The sequence below is a fragment of the Oncorhynchus masou genome, chromosome 24, assembly GCF_036934945.1.
Source record: "Oncorhynchus masou masou isolate Uvic2021 chromosome 24, UVic_Omas_1.1, whole genome shotgun sequence".
Classification (NCBI taxonomy): domain Eukaryota; kingdom Metazoa; phylum Chordata; class Actinopteri; order Salmoniformes; family Salmonidae; genus Oncorhynchus; species Oncorhynchus masou.
The window spans coordinates 44,760,462-44,781,375 of record NC_088235.1 but is presented as its reverse complement, the minus strand read 5'-3'; the positions used below and the strand labels follow the sequence as shown (position 1 = coordinate 44,781,375).

At 42.6% G+C, this 20,914-nt stretch overlaps 1 protein-coding gene across 1 annotated transcript in view; it reads right to left on the bottom strand.

Moving 5' to 3' along the window:
- Positions 1 to 16,683, bottom strand: part of LOC135512238 (mitogen-activated protein kinase kinase kinase kinase 3-like) — a 66,131-nt gene extending 49,448 nt beyond the window's left edge. Inside the window, 1 exon segment of the mRNA XM_064934047.1 lies at positions 16,384 to 16,683. Within this exon segment, the coding sequence (XP_064790119.1) occupies positions 16,384 to 16,479 (96 nt within the window). The 5' untranslated portion in view covers positions 16,480 to 16,683.
- Positions 16,684 to 20,914: the final 4,231 nt, after the last annotated feature.

Sequence of the window (20,914 nt, the reverse complement as noted above, 5' to 3'; positions counted from 1 at the left end):
TGCTATTTGGACATAAATGATGGACTTTATGGAACAAAGTTATTTATTGTCGAACTGGGATTCCTGGAGTGCCTTCTGATGAAGCTCATTAAAGCTAAGTGAATATTTATGGTGTTATTTCTAACTTCTGTTGACTCCAAAATGGCGGATGTTTCTCTGGCTGTTTTGGGCTCTGTGCGCCGTTCTCAGATTATGCTTTTTCCGTAAAGTTTTTTTGAAATCTGACACAGTGGTTGCGTTAAGGAGAAGTATATCTTTAATTCTGTGAATAACACTTGTATCTTTTATCAATGTTTATTATGAGTATTTATGCAAAATCACCGGATGTTTTGGAATCAAAACATTACTGTACGTAAGGTGCAAATGTAAACTGAGATTTTTGGATATAAATATGCACATTATCAAACAAAACATACATGTATTGTGTAACATGATGTCCTATGAGTGTCATCTGATGAAGATCATCAAAGGTTAGTGATTCATTTTTATCTATATTTCTGCTTTTTGTGACTCCCATCTTTGGCTGGAAAAATGGCTGTGTGTTTTTTTGACTTGGCTATGACCTAACATAATCATATGTGCTTTCTCTGTAAAGCCTTTTTGAAATCGGACACGATGGGTAGATTAACAAGATGTTTATCTTTCATTTTCTGTATTGGACTTGTTAATGTGTGAAAGTTACATATTCCTAAAAATATATTTTTGAATTTCGCTCGCTGCCTTTTCAGCGGAATGTTGTCGAGGGGTTCCGCTAGCGGAACGCCACTGCTAGAAAGGTTAATAACAAACACGCCCCCATAAAGAAAATTAGAATAAAAAACTAAAAAACAGGTTCAGCCCCTGGTTCGACCGTGATCTTGCAGAGTTACTCCACCTCAAGAATTGCATTTGGCAAAAGGCTCGGCACAAGCATACTCAGGCTGGCTGGCTCTCGTTCAGGCAAATGAGAAATAAGTGCACTCAGGCTATCCGGAAGGTCAAAGATAATTACTTTAAGGAGCAGTTTGCTCTCTGTGAGTCTAACCCAAAGACGTTCTGGAAAACAGTTAGACATGGAAAATAAACCCTCACAGGTGCCCATGTCCCTTAAAGTTGATGTGGTTGTTACTGACAAGAAGCACACGGCTGAGCTCTTCAATCACCACTTCATTAAATCAGGATTCCTATTTGACTCAGCCATGCCTCCTTGCACGTCCAACATTTCCTCATCTCCCACCCCTTCTAATACGACTACCCCCGATGCTACTCCCTCTTTTTCCCTGCCCCGCAGCAAAACTTCTCCCTGCAGGCAGTCACTGAGTCCGAGGTGCTAAAGGAGCTCCTGAAAATTGACCCCAAGAAAACATCTGGGTCAGATGGCTCAGACCCTTTCTTCTTTAAGGTTGCTGCCCCCATCATCGTCAAGCCCATCTCCGACCTTCTTAACCCGTCTCTCCTTTCTGGGGAGGTTCCCATTGCTTGGAACGCAGCCACGGTTCATCCTTTATTTAAAGCTGGAGATCAAGCTGATCTTAATTGTCATCGGCTCATTTCTATTTTGCCATGTTTATCAAAAGTGTTTGAAAAACTAGCCAATAATCAACTGACTGGCTTTCTTGATGTCTATAGTATTCACTCTGGTATGCAATCTGGTTTCCACTCAGGTTATGGATGTGTCACTGCAACCTTAAAGGTCCTCAATGATGTCACAATTGCCCTTTATTCTTAGCAATGTTGTGCTGCTATTTTTATTGAATTGGCCAAAGCTTTGATACGGTAGACCATTCCATTCTTGTGGGTCGGCTAAGGAATATTGGTGTCTCCGAGTGGCCTTTGGCCTGGTTTGCTAACTACCATACTCAAAAAGTGCAGTGTATAAAGTCAGAACATAGTCTGTCTCAGCCACTGCCTGTCACCAAGGGAGTATCCCAAGGCTCAATTCTAGGCCCCACCCTCTTCATAATTTACATCAACAATATAGCTGACAGTAGGAAGCTCTCATCCATTTATATGCAGATGATACAGTCTTCTACTCAGCTGGCCCTGGATTTTGGGGAAAATGCAAACAAAGCGTTCTTAGTGTACAACAAGCTTTCTCTACCCTTAATCTTGTTCTGAACACCTCCAAAACAAAGGTAATGTGGTTTGGTAAGAAGAATGTCCCTCTCCCCACAGGTGTTATTACTACCTCTGAGAGTTTAGAGCTTGAAGTAGTCACCTCATACAAGTACTTGGGAGTATGGCTTGATGGTGCACAGCCCTTCTCTCAGCACATATCAAAGCTGTAGGCTAAAGTTAAATCTAGACTTGGTTTCCTCTATCGTAATCTCTCCTCTTTCACCCCAGATGCCAAAATAACCCTGATTCAGATGACCATCCTACCCATGCTAGATTACGGAGGCATCATTTATAGATTGGCAGGTAAGGGGGCTCTCGAACGGCGAGATGTTCTTTACAATTCGGCCATCAGATTTGCCACCAATCCTCCTTATAGGACACATCACTGCACTCTATACTCCCATGTAAACTGGTCATACCTGTAACCTGTCGCAAGACCCACTGGTTGATGCTTATGTATTAAACCCTCTTAGGCCTCCCTACCCCTATCTGAGATATCTGCCGGAGCCCTCATCCTCCACATAAAACACCGTTCTGCCAGTCATATTCTGTTAAAGGTCCCGAAAGCACACATCCCTGGGTCGCTCGTCTTTTCAGTTTGCTGCAGCTAATGACTGGAACGAGCTGCAACAAACACTCAAACCTCAATCTCTTCATTCAAAGACTCAATCATGGACACACTCACTTAGTTGTGGCTGCTTTGCGTGATGTATTGTTGTCTCTACCTTCTTGCCCTTTGTGTTGACTTTGCCCTATAATGTTTGTACCATGTTGTGTTGCTACCATGTTATGCCGTGTTGGTACCATGCTGTGTTGTCGTCTTAGGTCTCTATGTAGTGCTGTGTTGTCTCTCGTCGGGGTGTTTTGTCCTATATTTATAATAAAAAAATATTTTATCCCAGCCCCTGTCCCCGCAGGAGGCCGTCATTGTAATAAGAATTTGTCTTAACTGACTTGCCAAGTTAAATAAACGGCTAAATAATTAATGAATAAATATCTATGGATTTCACATGACTGGGCAGGGACGCAGACATGGGTGGGCCTGGGAAAGCATAGGTCCAGCCACTGGAGAGCCAGGCCCAGCCAATCAGAATTTGTTTTTCCCCACAAAAAGGGCTTTATTACATCCAGAAAAACTCCTCAGATTCATCAGCTGTCTCAGTGGCTCGTCTCAGACGATCCCGCAGGTGAAGAAGCCAGATGTGGAGGTCCTAGGCTGGCGTGGTTATATGTGGTCTGCGGTTGAGGCCGGTTGGACGTACTGCTAAATTCTCTACGACGACATTTCTCTTATCCTCGAGTGTAGGGGGCAGCATATGGATGTTTGGATGAAAAAACGTACCCAAATGAAACTGCCTATTTCTCAGGCCCAGAATCTAGAATATGCATATAATTGTCAGATTAGGATAGAAAACACTAAAGTTTCCAAAACTGTAAAAATATTGTCTGAGTATAACAGAACTGATATTGCAGGCAAAAACCTGAGGAAAATCCAACCAGGAAGTGCTGTTTTTCCTGAAACCTCTCTGTTCCATTGCATGCCTTCCCTCCCTTTAAAGGGATATCAACCAGATTCCTTTTCCTATGGCTTCCACATGGTGTGAACAGTCTTTAGACATAGTTTCAGGCTTTAATTCTGAAAAATTAGTGAAAAATATCACATCTCGTCATTGGATGGCTGGGTGCCAGCAGAGTTTTGCATGCGTGAGCAGATTGGAGCAGACATTTTCTCTCTCACTCCTATTGAAAATGCTACGGATACTATTTGGAATTTGCGTCTGCCCCGTCGTGACCGCTCGAGCCTGTGGATTTCTGAACCAAACGCGCCAACCAAATGGAGGCATTTTGGATATAAAAATAATCTAGATGGAACAAAATGAGCATTTTTGTGTAACTGGGAGACTCGGGAGTGCAAACATCCGAAGATCAAAGGTAAATGTTTCATTTTATTGCTTTTCTGACTTTCGTGACCAATCTACTTTGCTGCTAGCTGTTTGTAATGTTTTGTCTGCTGAGAGAGATGTCCTAACATAAACGCTTGGATAGCTTTCCCCCGAAAAGCTTTTTTGAAATCTGACACGCCAGGTGGATTAACAACAAGCTAAGCTGTGTTTTGCTATATTGCACTTATTTAATTTCCATGAAATCACATTTTTAGTAATTTAATTTGAATTTGAAGCTCTGAAATTCAGCGGATGTTGGCGAAAATGATCCCGTTAACGGGATGGGTGCGCCAAGAAATTATGGTAGAAAAATTAACATTGATTCTCTGGCAACAGCTCTGGTGGACATTCCTCTAATTGCACACTCCCTCAAAACTTGAGACATCTGCGGTGTGGTGTGACAAAACTGTCCATTTTAGAGTGGCCTTTTATTGTTCCCAGCTCAAGGTGCACTTGTGTAATGATCATGCTGTTTAATCAGCTTTTTAATCCATCCACCTGACAGGTGTGGCAGATCATCTTGGCAAAGAAGAAATGCTCACTGACAGATGTACAAACATTCGTGCACAAAATTTGAGAGAAATAAGCTTTTTGTGAGTATGGAATATTTCTGGGATTTTTTATGTATTTCAGCTCATGAAACATGGGACCAACACTTTACATTTTACATACCGTATTTTTCTTCAGTATACTTAGACATAGAGAACTGATACTTTATACTGGTTGTTGGGGTGGGATTGGCATTGGGTGGGGGGGGGGGGGGGGGTCCATTGGTGGCTATTGACCATTTTATTGAATTCCTCATGTCTTACTCAAATGGTAGGAAAAAGTTTGGTCCAAATCAGATGTTGGTTACTATATTTATTGAATATTATGTGAATACTATAAATTAACAAGGTCAATGTGGGGGCAATCAATTTCTCAGATCAATTAAAATGTCAACAAAACAATGGTCACAGGAATTCATATGTTTCTTACTCCAGAAATGATTTCAGAACAATCTGTGATGGTAGGTGTCATGGCTTGCTGAAATGACATTGAACGACTCATAAGTAAAACATGGCTTTACATTAAAATCCATAGCCTATTTGTGGTAGGCTATATTGCCTGTGTAAATTAGAATATTTAAAACAAGAGGAGATAGACTTCCTTATTCTATGGCAAGAACTGTTTCAAAAACATGCACCTACGCTGGCACACACACACAAGAGTGCATGTTCGTGTCTCCAGGTGGAGCTCACAGTACGACGGCTCAGATCTGGCCCAGACGAGAGATTAGAGGGGGAACAAACAGAACCACAGGGACTGGACTACTAGAAATACCACACTATTTACAATTACAAATAACACATCTTTAGGCTATTCACTACAGACCTACTTCCTATTCTTAAAAATATGAGTCTGTAACCATAATTAAAGTCAACACATGAGCATAACATGTGCAAGACCTGTTAAAAAATAATAATAATATGCACAGTATTAGTGATATTAGTGGGATAGTGGTGTAAGGAATTGTGTGGTGGGAGGAATACCATATTACACATAGTTAAGAAAGTATGTGGCCTCAGAACGTTGGGTGGAAAAATATTTCCTCCACAGAGCTCTGGCATTTACAGAGTCTGCACAAACTGTAGACAGCAGAGTCAGTTCTCTCTCATCCCCTCTTTTGCAACAGATTCAACTCCTTACTTGAGTGAGACTTCACCGTCACCCTCATCAGCACTGGTGGTTTACTTTAAACCCTGGTACCAAGTTTGAGCCTGTTGGGGTGTATCCTATCCTTCCTATAACAAAGCACAGTATATTGTCCACCTTTTCCATAACTACAGTATAGACCAGTGGAGGCTGCTGGGGGAGGACGGCTCATAATAATGGCTGGAACGGCACGAATGGAATCAAACTATGTGTTTAATGTATTTGGTACCATTGCAATGACTGCGCTCCAGCCATTACCACGAGACTATCCACCCCAATTAAGGTGCCACCAACCTCCTGTGGAGTAGACTATCCTTGCTATACCAGGCACACAACATTACCAAAAGTATGTGGACACCTGCTCATGGGCATTAATATGGAGTTGGTCCTTGCTACAATAGCCTCCACTCTTCTGGGGAGGCTTTCCACTAGGATGTTGGAACATTGCTTCCTTTCAGCCACAAGAGCATTAGTGAGGTCGGGCACTGATGTTGGGCGATTAGGTCTGGCTCGCAGTCGGCATTCCAATTCATCCCAAAGGTGTTTGAAGGGGTTGAGGGCAGGGCTCTGTGCAGGCCAGTCAAGGTCTTCCACACCGATCTCAGAAAACCATTCCTGTATGGATCTCGCTTTGTGCACGGGGACATTGTCATGCTGAAACAGGAAAGGGCCTTCCCCAAACTGTTGTCAAAAGTTGGAAGCACAGAATCGTCTAGAATGTAACTGAATGCTGTGGTGTTAAGATTTCCCTTCACTGGAATAAAGGGGCCTAACCCAAACCATGAAAAACAGACCCAGACCCTAATTCCTTGTCCACCAAACTTTACATTTGGTTCTATGCAGTCGGGCAGGTAGTGTTCTCCTGGCATCCGCCAAACCCAGATTTGTCTGAGTGAAGCATCACTACAGAGAATGCGTTTCCACTGCTCCAGAGTCCAATATCATCAAGCTTTACACCACTCCAGCCGACGATTGGAATTGGGCATGGTGATCTTAGGCTTGTGTGTGGCTGCTTAGCCATGGAAACCCAATTCATGAAGCTCCCAACAAACAGTTATTGTACTGACGTTGCTTCCAGAGGCAGTTTGGAACTCGGCAGTGAGTGTTACAACCAAGGACAGACGACTTTTACATGCTACTCTGCGGTCCCGTTCTGTGAGCTTAACAGCACTTACAGTTGACCGGGGAACCTCTAGCAGGGCAGAAATTTGATGAACTCACTCGTATGAAAAGTGGCATCCTATGATGGTGCCACATTGAAAGTCACTGAGCTCTTCAGTACAGGCCAATTTCATGTAATTGTCCTCTTGCTCAGTTGTGCACCGGGGCCTTCCACTCCTCTTTCAATTCTGGTTCGAGCCAGCGCTGTTCTGTGAAGGGAGTAGTACACAGCATCGTACGAGATCTTGCTTTTCTTGGCAATTTCTCTCATGGAATAGCCTTCATTTCTCAGAACAAGAATAGACTGACGAGTTTCAGGAGAACGTTCTTTGTTTCTGGCCATTTTGAGCCTGTAATCGAACCCACAAATGCTGATGCTCCAGATACTCAATTAGTCTAAAGAAGGCCAGTTTTATTGCTTCTTTAAATCAGAACAACATTTTTCAGCTCTGATAACATAATTGCAAAAGGGTTTTCTAATGATCAATTAGCCTTTTAAAATGATAAACAGGGATTAGCTAACACAACGTGCCATTCGAACACAGGAGTGATGGTTGCTGATAATGGGCCTCTGTACGTCGATGTAGATATTCCATTAAAAATCTGTTGTTTCCAGCTATAGTCATTTACAACATTAACAATGTCTACACTGTATTTCTGATCAATTTGATGTTATGTTAAATGTACAACAAAAAAAAGTTTTCCTTTCAAAAACAAGTACATGCCCTAAGTGACCCCAAACTTTTGAACGGTAGTGTATATCATATAGTCTTCTGGTCTGAGATTACATCTTGTTTGAGGTTTGTACATTTGTTAAAAGGCCGTCACTCAACATTCCATTTTCCTTGGTCACCCTTACAGTAAGTTAAGCTGCATCTCACTGGCATTTACTATTCACCGACCTGTTCCTGAACTGAAGCCTCTACCACTGAGGGACACACTACTGGAAAGACACCTGTATGCAGGAGTCAGGACATTAAAATGCAGCCTTGACGTTGCAGTAACAGCATGGATAGAAGAGGATGAGAATGATAAACATGGTGTCTGTGAAAGACTTGATCTGACTGAACCTGAGACTAAATGGGGTCTGACAGCTAGGTTCAGGAGACTATATACTAGAGACCGATAAAAAACCCAGCCTGGACAGAGAACCGCAATTCTAATTATATGGATCAACACCCCGTCTGGACAGACCTCCCAGACAGAATAGCCTATTTCAAACTGCAGACAGAAACATTCTAATAATCAGACAGAATGGGGATACACCAGAACAGCCTGTCTACTAGGACAGGTATGAGAAAGTATGAAGACTGACATACACAGAAGCCATGTGACATTATATTTAACCTCTCATTAAGGCCCTTATTTTGAGCTGAAACCAGTCATGGAACATCTGCCTTATTAGATTCACCAGCCTTCAGATTCAGACAAACACTGAGGGCTCACTGAGCATAACGAACAAAGCCATATTCATAGATATGAAACACTGCACTACTCCAGCATCCCAGAATAGTTGGCAGGCTGACTAAAAAGGCTTTAGTTGTGATGTCACCATTGAGAGAAGCAATGATGGAAAGATCGAGAGGGATAGAGCGAGACAGGGAAAGACAGAGAGCCCGCCATACACCCATGGGAGGACAAGACAAGGCAAAGAAATAACTATTTCAACAGACAAGTTCTGATCAATAGAAGAAGCTCCACAGACAGCCAGCAAGATCTACACTATGCCACATATCACCGATGCTGAGATCGACAGGCATGTACTGTAGATACACGGAACACTGATGTAGACTGCAGATGCCAACTTGCCTTTTCCCGGCAGTGGGTCCATTCTAAATATAGGAGGTGGCCGTTGTGGTGGGAGCGTTACAACTGACTAGCTGTGATCGGGGACCAGCTTCAGGACAGCAGCCCTGCAATATTCATGAAGCCAGTGGAGCTCATCATGGTATGGAAAAAAGGAGTACAAAGTGTGGGGAAAAAAGGGACGTGGTCCATGGAAATCTGGGAACTTGGTTCATGGAAAACCAGGCATTTAACATATGGAAAAGGAGACACTTTCTGGGAGGGAAAGAAATCGGCAGGCCGACACTCCAGGCAGAGAGCTGTATGAGGGCTACAAAGTAGACATGGGCCTAGCTGGCAGGGCAGAGGACTGCAGAGGCTATAGTGGAGGCCAATGTTGGCAGGCATGCTAACTGCCAGCCTACACCTTAATCTATAGATCCCATGAACATGAACGCAAAATCTGAAAGTGCAGCAAGACATCAAACACAGCACACTCATTCGAGAGGGGGAGAGAGAAGAGTAAATTAGGTGTGAAAGGTGTGTGTGTGTCCTGTGTCTCAACAACAGGAGGCTGCTGAGGGGAGAACAGCTCATAATAAATGGCCAGAACAGAGAAAACGGAATTGTATCAAACACTTGGAAACCATGCATTTGATGTATTTGATACCATTCCTCTTTATTCCGCTTCAATCATTACCCCGAGCCCCTTCTCCCCAATTAAGACGCCACCAACCTCCTGTAGTCTCAAAGGTTTCTGTGGTCTAAACCTACAGGTTCATTAGCTGGGCTATGAGCGAATATCACCTTAAAAAGGCCATATGCATTTCTGGGTAACAATTAAATAATTTCTTGGTAACAATTAAGAAGCTTACTGTGATTGATTTAAATCAACAAAAATAGCTTCTTAGCAAAGAGCAATTTCTCAAGCAAGAATTTTGCTTGGACCGTCTGGGAGTGGTCTGAGTGGGAAGAGGAAACCCATTAGTCATTGGCAGAGGTTTGGGACTCGATTATTGGTCGATCAATTAATGTACCGCCTGGTAATGTCTCCATCCCACCAAAACAGGCTGAAATTTCATGCAGTCTTTTCAAAAACAGCTCTTACACTAAAAGGGCATTATCATAATTTTCACAGTATTATTCCAAAGTCAGTGTAGAAATATACACTCACCGGCCAGTTCATTAGGTACACCACCTCATTCACTATAAGGGACCGCTCCTACAGACAGGGAGTCAGGTGGCCTTGGCTTGCTATACAAAGCAGATAGGAATCGAGGCAGTCAGCAACCGTTCGATTGAACATTGGGCAAAACAAGTGACTTTAGTGAGAGTATGGTATGATCGTTGTTGCCAGATCAGCATGCCAGAAACGGCTGCCCTCCTAGGATTTTCACGCACGCCAATGTTTAGGGTTTACAGTAGAGGTCGACAGATTAATTGGAATGGCCGATTAATTAGGGCCGATTTCAAGTTTTCATAACAATCGGAAATCGGTAATTTTGGACGCCGATTGTGCAGATTTAAATATATATATTATTTTTTTCCCACACCTTTATTTAATCTTTATTTAACTAGGCAAGTCAGTTAAGAACACATTTCAATGACGGCCTAGGAACGGTGGGTTAACTGCATTGTTCAGGGGCAGAACGACAGATTTTTACCTTGTCAGCTCAGGGATTGAATCTTGCAAACTTGCGGTTAACTAGTCCAACGCACTAACCACCTGCCTCACGAGGAGCCCGCCTGTTACGCGAATGTAGTAAGAAGAGTTGCTAGCTAACATTAACCTTAATCAATTATAATCACTAGTTATAACTACACATGGTTGATGATATTACTAGTTTATCTAGCGTGTCCTGCGTTGCATATAATCGATGCAGTGTGCATTCGCGAAAAAGGATTGTCGTTGCTCCAACGTGTACATAACCATAAACATCAATACCTTTCTTAAAATCAATACACAGAAGTATATATTTTTAAACCTGCATATTTAGCTAAAAGAAATCCAGGATAGCAGGCAATATTAACCAGATGAAATTGTGTCACTTCTCTTGCTTTCATTGCACTCAGAGTCAGGGTATATGCAACCGTTTGGGCAGCCTGGATCATTGCAAACTAATTTGACAGAATTTTACGTAATTACGACATAACATTGAAGGTTGTGCAATGTAATAGGAATAATTAGACTGATGGATGCCACCCATTAGATAAAATACGGAACGGTTCTGTATTTCACTGAAAGAATAAACGTCTTGTTTTCGAGATGATAGTTTCCGGATTCGACCATATTAATGACCCACGGCTCGCATTTCTGTGTGTTATTATGTTATAATTCAGTCTATGATTTGATAGAGCAGTCTGACTGAGCGATGGTAGGCACCAGCAGGCTCATAAGCATTCATTCAAACATCACTTTCGTGCGTTTTGCCAGCAGCTCTGCTGTTTGACTTCAAGCTTATCAACTCCCGAGATTAGGCTGGTGTAAAGATGAGATGTGAAATGCTAGCTAGTTAGCGTGGTGTGCACTGATAGCGTTTCAAACATCACTCGCTCTGAGACTTGGAGTAGTTGTTCCCCTTGCTCTGCGTGGTAACGCTGCTTCGAGGGTGGCTGTTGTCGTTGTGTTCCTGGTTCGAGCCCAGGTAGGAGCGAGGAGAGGTACGGAAGCTATACTGTTACACTGGCAATACTAAAGTGCCTATAAGAACATCCAATAGTCAAAGGTATATGAAATACAAATGCTATAGAGAAATAGTCCTACATTTCCTATAACTACAACCCAAAACTTCTTACCTGGGAATATTGAAGGAAAAAGGAACCACCAGCTTTCATATGTTCTCATGTTCTGAGCAAGGAACTTAAACGTTAGCTTTATTGCACTTATACTTTCTTCTCCAAAACTTTGTTTTTGCATGATTTAAACCAAATTGAACATGTTTCATTATTTATTTGAGGCTAAATTGAATTTATTACTGTATTATATTAAGTTAAAATAAGTGTTCATTCAGTATTGTTGTAATTGTCATTATTACAATTTATTTATTTTATAATTATTATTTTATTTTTATTTTAAATCGGCCCGATTAATCAGTATCTGCTTTTTTTGTCCTCCAATAATTGGTATTGGCGTTGAAAAATTATAATCGGTCGACCTCTAGTTTACAGAGAACGGTGCGACAAACAAAAAAAACATCCAGTCAGCGGCAGCCGTGTGCGAAAACAGCTCGTTGATAGAGGTTGAACAGGTCAACATAACAGCGTAGAACAACAGTGGTATACAGAACAGCATCTTGGAAAGCACAACTCGTTGATCCTTGTCACGGATGGGCTATTGCAGCAGACGACCAAACCAGGTTTCACTCCTATCAGCTAAAAACAAGAAGAAGAGGCTCCAGTGGGCACATGATAACCAACACTGGACAATTGAGGAGTGGACAAACATCACCTGGACCATGACAGTGAGTTCAGTTTATTTGGAGGTACCTGCACAGTCCCCAGACCTCAACCCTATAGAGCATCTATGGGATGAGATGGAACGGGCGGTTGTTTCACAGCATCAATGTACCGTCGTCCAATCTGCAACAACTGCGTGATGCCATTACGTCAGCATGAACCAACATCCCTGTAGAACGTTTGACACCTTGAGGAATGCCCCAAATAATTCAGGCTGTTCTGGAGGCCAAAGGGGGTCCGACCCAGTACCTAGATGGGAGTACCTAATAAACTGTATATAAAACAGGACAATCACGTTTTTGACTGTACTGGGACTTTAAGCTACAGCTCAGACTTTCTGATCCACACCCATCACACCAGGTTTACATCCTAAAGCCAGAGGGACAAGCACCTCTCTGTTGAAGGCAGAGTGAGAACACAAAATGTAGTCTGTAATCAAAGACGTAGCTATGTGGCAAACATAGGCCTAATATTTCTGCCCAGCCGAGGCCTGCTACCACTTGTCCCTGGCAGATGAGTCACTTGAAAACACAAGACACATGTAGGGCCTATAGGTTACACAAGCCTTTGTTGACTGTGAGCCTTCCCATTGACAGGCTAATTTAACCCTACTGTTGGCTGCATAGACGTGAAGTAGTAGGACTAGGATAATCCTTGGATTAAAATCCACTTCCCTCCCTCCCTTTCTAGGTCTCTCCCTCTCGTAGATGTCTGGCCCTCCACTGGTGATGCCTTTTCAGTGATGGCGCAAGGTATGACGGTTCATAACATGGTGCTTTGTGTGGGAGGCTCGACGCCATGAGCACTGCCAAGCTGGGCACTGAACACATGGCGAATATGAAGCGTACCGAAATGAATAACAGTTAGGCATTTGGTTTACCCTCTTTTTCCTGGTCTCTCTCTACAGAATACGTATGAATATTGCCATTCAAAATGTGGAACTGCACTGGGCTGAGTATCTAGATCTAGGCCTACATCCATATTTGTGGCTGTGAGCTTTCAATAAACCGTCTCAGTAAGTTTGAAGGTTTAAGTTATTGTATCTCTTGTGATTGTGGGGGACCATTGGACCGAGAGCCATAATGCTCAGCGTCTGTGAGCTCATTCCACGCAGGGATCAAATCCAGGCTGCAAGTTTGGCTCCCTCGCTAAGTTCAGGCAGCCAGCCTTAAAACCCAGGCTTATCCTGGGAAAACTGGGTCACTGAACTTTCCCCCTATCTGCTACAGAAACAGGAGCCAACCACACATCAGTCAGTCATTGGACCACAAATGTATATGAGCCAAACAAACATAACTTTAATGGAAATAAATAGAAAGCACCCAACCATTGCACTTTTAAACTTAATGAATAACAATTGCACTTAAAAAGCCATATCCCCGGCCTGGCACCACCACATCTTAAACACCTATATATAGGCCTCCTTGCCCTAGACCCTGAAAAAGAACAGGTGATCTGAGTGAGAAGGGCCTGTAAAGTGCTCCACCTGTCCTCCCACCAACACACACCCCACAGAGAACACTTAAGGGCTGGAGACAAATGCCATCTGACAAGCAAGACAAGAGCATCGGTGTGTGCGGCAGGTGGGGAGTGAGCCGTGTGTGAGTGCGCGCAAGAGACTTGTTTCCAGTTTCTCTCCTCCCTAATGCATGTTTAGGCCTAATACCTAGATCCTAAAAACAAGCAGATAGACCTATGGAATCACCTACTGGATGGCCAGAACAATAAGCAGCGAGTCAAGTTAAGACTGAGGATATATTAAAAGCATGGACCGTGCACTGGCAACTTAGGACAAAGCATGAACACACATCCAATCAGACATCTCAGTGGTCAGTACATGGACAGCATTCAATAGACTCTCTGACAGCACTTCACTCCGTGATGAATGGCCTAACCAAAACAGCCTCTTCCCAGTCTTGTACTGGGCTGTGAAGTTTCTTATCCCACGCTTCACAAGTGGACACTACGTTAGAACAGTGTGTGAATAGAGGCACACGCTCCGAAAAGAAGGAAATGCTAAACTCCTGAGGAACCCAAAGAAAACAATCCCCTACTGTGTGTCTCACCTTCTAACCCTGTCATTCACATACAACAGGCCAATTAACCTGCTTAGAACAAACTAAATGGTCTACACTGCCAACCTTATAATGCCCTGCTCCCAATCCAACCCCACCCAAAAAATCTTACTGAACTTCTGACCTCCTAAACAGAAACAGTAAGCATGGAACCAGGGCAGTAGAACACAGCAGTCCTACATGATGTTACCGCATCGATATTCAAATATATGAATGCTGTTATGGGGGGGGGTTAAAAACCTAATTAATGCATGTTTTATAACATCTTAATGAATGGAATTGACAATGAGGTGACACTTTGAAAGAGAAGCACGGCTATCTGACCAACACAGCTGACAAGACAACAGTGACGCACTGTAGCCCACAACAAACACATTCTTATTTGGACGGGAGGCAGATATCGCCACCCTGTCATATCTCCTGATTCTCTCCCCATTGTCCACACTTAGTACTGGTCTAAATTGGCACACCACGCAAATCATTATATCTTAACAAGTACAGTGGCGAACCACACTGAGGGTGTATGAGCAACTTCATTGCCTTATGGGAGGAGAAATGCTTGGCTTAGCAGGTTTTAGTGTGTTGTGTTTTCTTGTGGATCCAATGTAAAACATATTAGGCTGTTACTATACATTGCACTGGTAGAATAGCTACAAAAAGACAAGAAACATGCCTGAAGATAGCCAAAAGTGAGTTTGGGCTTATGTCCAACAGTTCTAATGAGCAAACAACTAGAAGAAAACAATCCTGGTCCAAACAGGATGGCCACTGCAGACGGTTCTGCAAGGTCTGATTGTGAACACATCCAGCTGAGGGTCTGACCAGGCTTTCTCCTCTACCTCTTCCTTTACAGGATCAGTCTTAAACAATGGGTCGCACAGTCACACACACGCATAGGAAGTCAGGACCACTGCATTCTAGACCATGGCTGACGAGCTGTGCCGCACACATTTCACATGCATTCACTATGATCAAGGGGATAACAACTCCATTCTTAAAAGCATAGCGCGGCAAATGCCATTAAGCTAAAATGTCTTCATCTGTTGGCTACATTTGATAGGGTCATAGTCTATGCTCTGTCTAGTTATTGGTTACTGTAAACAAAGGCCTACATTGTAGGCCTTCTTCAAATTCCTTTTAATCCAATGAACTGTCATCCAATACTCGAAATACTTTGACAAACCACTAGGGATGGGAAACTCCTGTCCTCAGGGGCCAGAGTAGTGTCACACTTTTTCTCCATCTCTAGCAAACAGCTGATTAAACTAATTGCATTCTAAACTGAAGATCACGACTAGTTGATTATTGGAGTCAGGTGTGTTAGCTGGGGCCAAAGCGTGACACCAATCAAGCCCCTGAGGACTGGTGTGTCCCATCCCTGCATCATGTCAACAAGATTGTTAATGGGCCTATTCTGGGTGAAGTGAAGATTATACAAGGTAGACAAATAGCGAAATATTCCAGTTGTTTATTTGACTGAACCTGCATAATGAATCAGTGTTTGAAGATGTAATCTGTAATGGTTGTCACTGCCTCCCACAATATTGTGGTTAATTTATAACAAGTAGGAGTGAATGGTTTAAGCAACAAAAGGAAAGACGGTAATTGACACAAAAAGTATTGCAAAGTCCCAAAACATAAACCGTGTCATTGTGTTCATGAAATAGAATCCAATTTACTGTTTTTAGGGCTAAAATGTAATTAAACTTGAATATTCATAGCTTTCCCTTGTTGCCCGATTGAGCCTGTAGGCGCTGGGCCTTGTCTGTTGTGTGGAACCAGACTGAATCCTTCGGGGATATTCTACCACAATATAAAGACACTAACAAAAAGGCACGCAACATTGTAACCCCCTCCCCTCCCCCAAATGACCACGGGTTGTGTAATTATGTTGATCAAAACAGAACGAGAGGCATGATCTGTTGGGCGCTATTGCGATATGGAATTCTGGCCAGGGAGGGTTACCTTCCACCGCTCCAAGCAAAGCTATTCACCAGCACTTGAGCGACAGGTTTTTAGTGTCAAACCCGTAGTAATGCTTTCTAGTGTGTCATTAGGTAAGTTTGAATACTCTGTCGTAACAATGAATGTAACGTGCGTGTTGTTTTTACTGTAACAATGTATCAACATAGCTAAGCAAGTTAGCTACTGGCTGCTATTGCTGCAGTTACCTTGTAGACATCTCCGTATGTCCCGCTTCCTATCCGCTGAATTAGCTCGAAATCCTCCTGCGGATTGCGCCTGGATAGGTCGACGCAGGAATTCATCTTCAGAACTCCAATTTATGGTTCCGAATGGTATGGTTGAGCGTCACCAATACTACAAATGGAAGAAAACAAACCTAAAAACATACAGCGTCAGAAAAGCACAGCCAGCCACTGAAACTTCAACATGGCTTCCAATGCTCAATGGGCATGCGCAAAAATGCAGCTCACATTCTCCATTAAAAAAAAGCAGGCTGAGCGAAAGTGTCCAGCAGCTTTACAGTGCCGTGGCAGTCTGGCAGATGGCTGACTGACAAAGACTGAATGAAATAGGCTATGGCCGGAACATTATATGGGCCCCAAATTCCTTGGCTTTTATAAAAATGTAAGATTGGTGTAGGCTGGTGCTTGGGGCTTAATTATTTCTGAATGCATTTATGGAAGGGCTTTTGAGAGTGATTTCGACAGGAGACCTATACGATGTCCACAAAACTGGCTAGATTTAAATACTTTAAAAAAAATACATTTAACCGAGCCCCCATGTTTGTGTATTCAAAGATCTTGTTCAACTGCATTATTAAGTCAATCACTACTACTATTACTCAATTGATCATGTAAAATTCTATACATTGGTTTGTGACAAGAGGGATAGGGTTAATAGTTGAAGGGGAGATGAGCAGGAGATCATCATTGTCCTCTATAGGCGGTGTTAGTCCACGGTTGGGTACTTTCATTAGCCTCTTAATGGTGTGTGTGTGTCACATGTTGGTTACGCAAGAAGAGCTGGGCCAACTGGTGCAACCTGTCAATCTTTCGCCACTCATCAACCCCCAGTCAAGATGTTTCAAGGAGGAAGTCTCCCGAGGAAGATTGGAAGGGAAAATCAGTCTTTAACTTTAATGCAGGGGTGTCCGAACTCATTTTGCCCCGGAGGGCCACACTGAAAATGTGTTTTTCCTTGCCGTCAAAATGTGCAAAAAAAAATAGTGGTCTATTTATCTTTTTTTTGTTGCATTTTTTTATGCTCCCCGGCTGTCTAGTGATTATTAGTGAGCTGGAGGGTCAAGAAACTGTATGAATGTAGGTCCATTGACTGTGTACAGCACAGGAGGCTGCTGAGTAGAGGATGGCTCATAATAACGGATGGAATGGAGTTAATAGAATGGTATTAAACACCTGGAAACCATGTGTTTGATGTGTTTGATACCATTCCATTTATTCCGTTCCAGCCATTACTATTAGCCGTCCTCCCACCGGTCGCCAGTGGTGCACAGTGATTATTAGCAAGCTGGGCAGTAAAGAAACTCTATGAATATAGGTCCATTATCATTTCTATACAGATCTGATTTTAGTCATTTTAAAGTATATTGAGTTCGCTTCCCCTCAAAAAGTGTACAAAAATATACTGAGTGTACAAAACATTAAGAACACCTGCTCTTTCCTTTACAGTTTGACCAGGTAAAAGCCATGATCCCTTATTGATGTCACTTGTTAAATCCACTTCAATCAGTGTAAATGAAAAAGGGAGGAGACAGGTTAAAGAAGGATTTTCAGGCCTTAAGATATGGATTTTGTATGTCATTCAGAGGGTGAATGGACAAGACAAAAGATTTATGACATTCAAATTAGCATGGTATGTTAGCGTTTGGTATGGTTACATAAGACAGGTTACTTAATGCAAAAATGGAGGGTGGCTGGGCCGGTGTATAACCCAAACGTCTAGTAACCCAAAAGGTAGCGTGTTCAAATATCATTACGGACAACCCTCACCCCTAACCCAGCTAAAGTTAGCCATCTAGCTAGCGTTAGCCATCTAGCTAGCATTAGCCACAACAAATTGCAATTTGTAACATATCACACAAATTGTAATTCGTAACATCATATGAAATGGATGGATATCCACAAATGAATACATACCATACAAAACAAACAAATCCGAGACACTCCGTTTAGTTAATGCACAGAATAATACCAAATGCACTGTGACCAGGTTGCGGGGTATGGTAGTAGGTGCCAGGCACACCAGTTTGTGTCAAGAACTGCTGGGTTTTTCATGCTCAATAGTTTCCCATGTGTATCAAGATTGGTCCACCACCCAAAGGACTTTCAGCCATCTTGACAACTGTGGGAAGCATTTGACTCAACATGAGCCAGCATCCCTGTGGAACGCTTTCGACACCTTGTAGAGTCCAGGCCCTGACGAATTGAGGTTGTTCTGAGGGCAAAAGGGGGAGGTGTGTGCAACTCAATATTAGGAAGATGCTTTCTGTGTGTGTGAAGCAACTATATATATTATATATATATCTCACACACACACACACACACACACACACACACACACACACACACACACACACACACACACACACACACAGTACTGTGAAAAAGTTTTAGACAAGTGTGAAACAGTACTGTATAGTAAGAATGCTTTCAAAAATAGACCTATTAATAGATTATATTCATCAATTAACTAAATGTAAAGTGAGTGAACAGAAGAACAATCTAAAAACCAAATCCATATTTGGTGTGACCACCCTTTGCTTTCAAAACAGCATTAATTCTTCTAGGTACACTTGCACAAAGTCAGGGATTTTGTAGGCATATAAAGTGGGGCAAAAAAGTATTTAGTCAGCCACCAATTGTGCAAGTTCTCCCACTTAAAAAGATGAGAGGCCTGTAATTTTCATCATAGGTACACTTCAACTATGACAGACAAAATGAGAAAAAAAAAATCCAGAAAATCACATTGTAGGATTTTTAATTAATTAATTTGCAAATTAGGGTGGAAAATAACTATTTGGTCACCTACAAACAAGCAAGATTTCTGGCTCACAGACCTGGAACTTCTTCTTTAAGAGGCTCCTCTGTCCTCCACTCATTACCTGTATTAATGGCACCTGTTTGAACTTGTTGTCAGTATAAAAGACACCTGTCCACGACCTCAAACAGTCACACTCCAAACTCCATTATGGCCAAGACCAAAGAGCTGTCAAAGGACACCAGAAACAAAATTGTAGACCTGCACCAGGCTGGGAAGACTCAATCTGCAATAGGTAAGCAGCTTGGTTTAAAGAAATCAACTGTGGGAGCAATTATTAGGAAATGGAAGACATACAAGACCACTGATAATCTCCCTCGATCTGGGGCTCCACGCAAGATCTCACCCCGTGGGGTCAAAATGATCACAAGAACGGTGAGCAAAAATCCCAGAACCACACGGGGGTACCTAGTGAATGACCTGCAGAGAGCTGGGACCAAAAGCCTACCATCAGCATGAGCATTGAAGATGAAACGTGGCTGGGTCTTTCAGCATGACAATGATCCCAAACACACCGCCCAGGCAACGAAGGAGTGGCTTCATAAGAAGCATTTCAAGGTCCTGGAGTGGCCTAGCCAGTCGCCAGATCTCAACCCCATAGAAAATATTTGGAGGGAGTTGAAAGTCCGTGTTGCCCAGCAACAGCCCCAAAACATCACTGCTGTAGAGGAGATCTGCATGGAGGAATGGGCCAAAATACCAGCAACAGTGTGTGAGAACCTTGTGAAGACTTACAGAAAACCTTTGACCTCTGTCATTGCCAACAAAGGGTATATAACAAAGTATTGAGATAAACTTTTGTTATTGACCAAATACTTATTTTCCACCATAATTTGCACATAAATTCATAAAAAATCCTACAATGTGATTTTCTGGATTTTTTTTTTCTCATTTTGTCTGTCATAGTTGAAGAGTACCTATGATGAAAATTACAGGCCTCTCATCTTTTTAAGTGGGAGAACTTGCACAATTGGTGGCTGACTAAATACTTTTTTGCCTCACCTCATAATCAGGTGTATGATTAAACAATTATACCAAACAGGTGGTCATGATCATCAATTCAACATGTAGGTTGAAACACAATCATTGACTGAGGAACAGCCAAACTCGGCTAAAAAGATGAGGTTGCTGAAGACAGTTACCTGTCAAAAGTCATACTCCATGGCAAGACTGAGCACAGCAACAAGACACAATACTGCATCAGCAAGGTCTCTCCCAGGCAGAAATTTCAAGGCCGACAGGGGTTTCCAGATGTGCTTTTTCAAAAGAGCTTGTACAGCACAAAGAAACGGGCAACATGGAGGACTGTAGACGCAGTGGTCGGCCAAGGAAACTTACTGCAGCAGATGAGACACATCATGCTTACTTCCCTTCGCAAACGGAAAATGTCCAGCAGTGCCATCAGCTCAGTATTGGCAGAAAACAGTGGGAGTGGCCTTCAAAAAACCATGCCTCCGACGTGGAAACAAGGCTAAGCGACTCAACTATGCACAAAATCACAGAAACTGGGGTGTACAATAATGGCAGCAGGTGCTATGCACTGATAAGTCAAAATGTGAAATATTTGGCTGTGGCAGAAGGGAGTTTGTTTGCCAAAGGGCTGGAGAGTGGTACACGAATGAGTGTCTGCAGGCAACAGTGAAGCATGGTGGAGGTTTCTTGCAAGTTTGGTGCTGCATT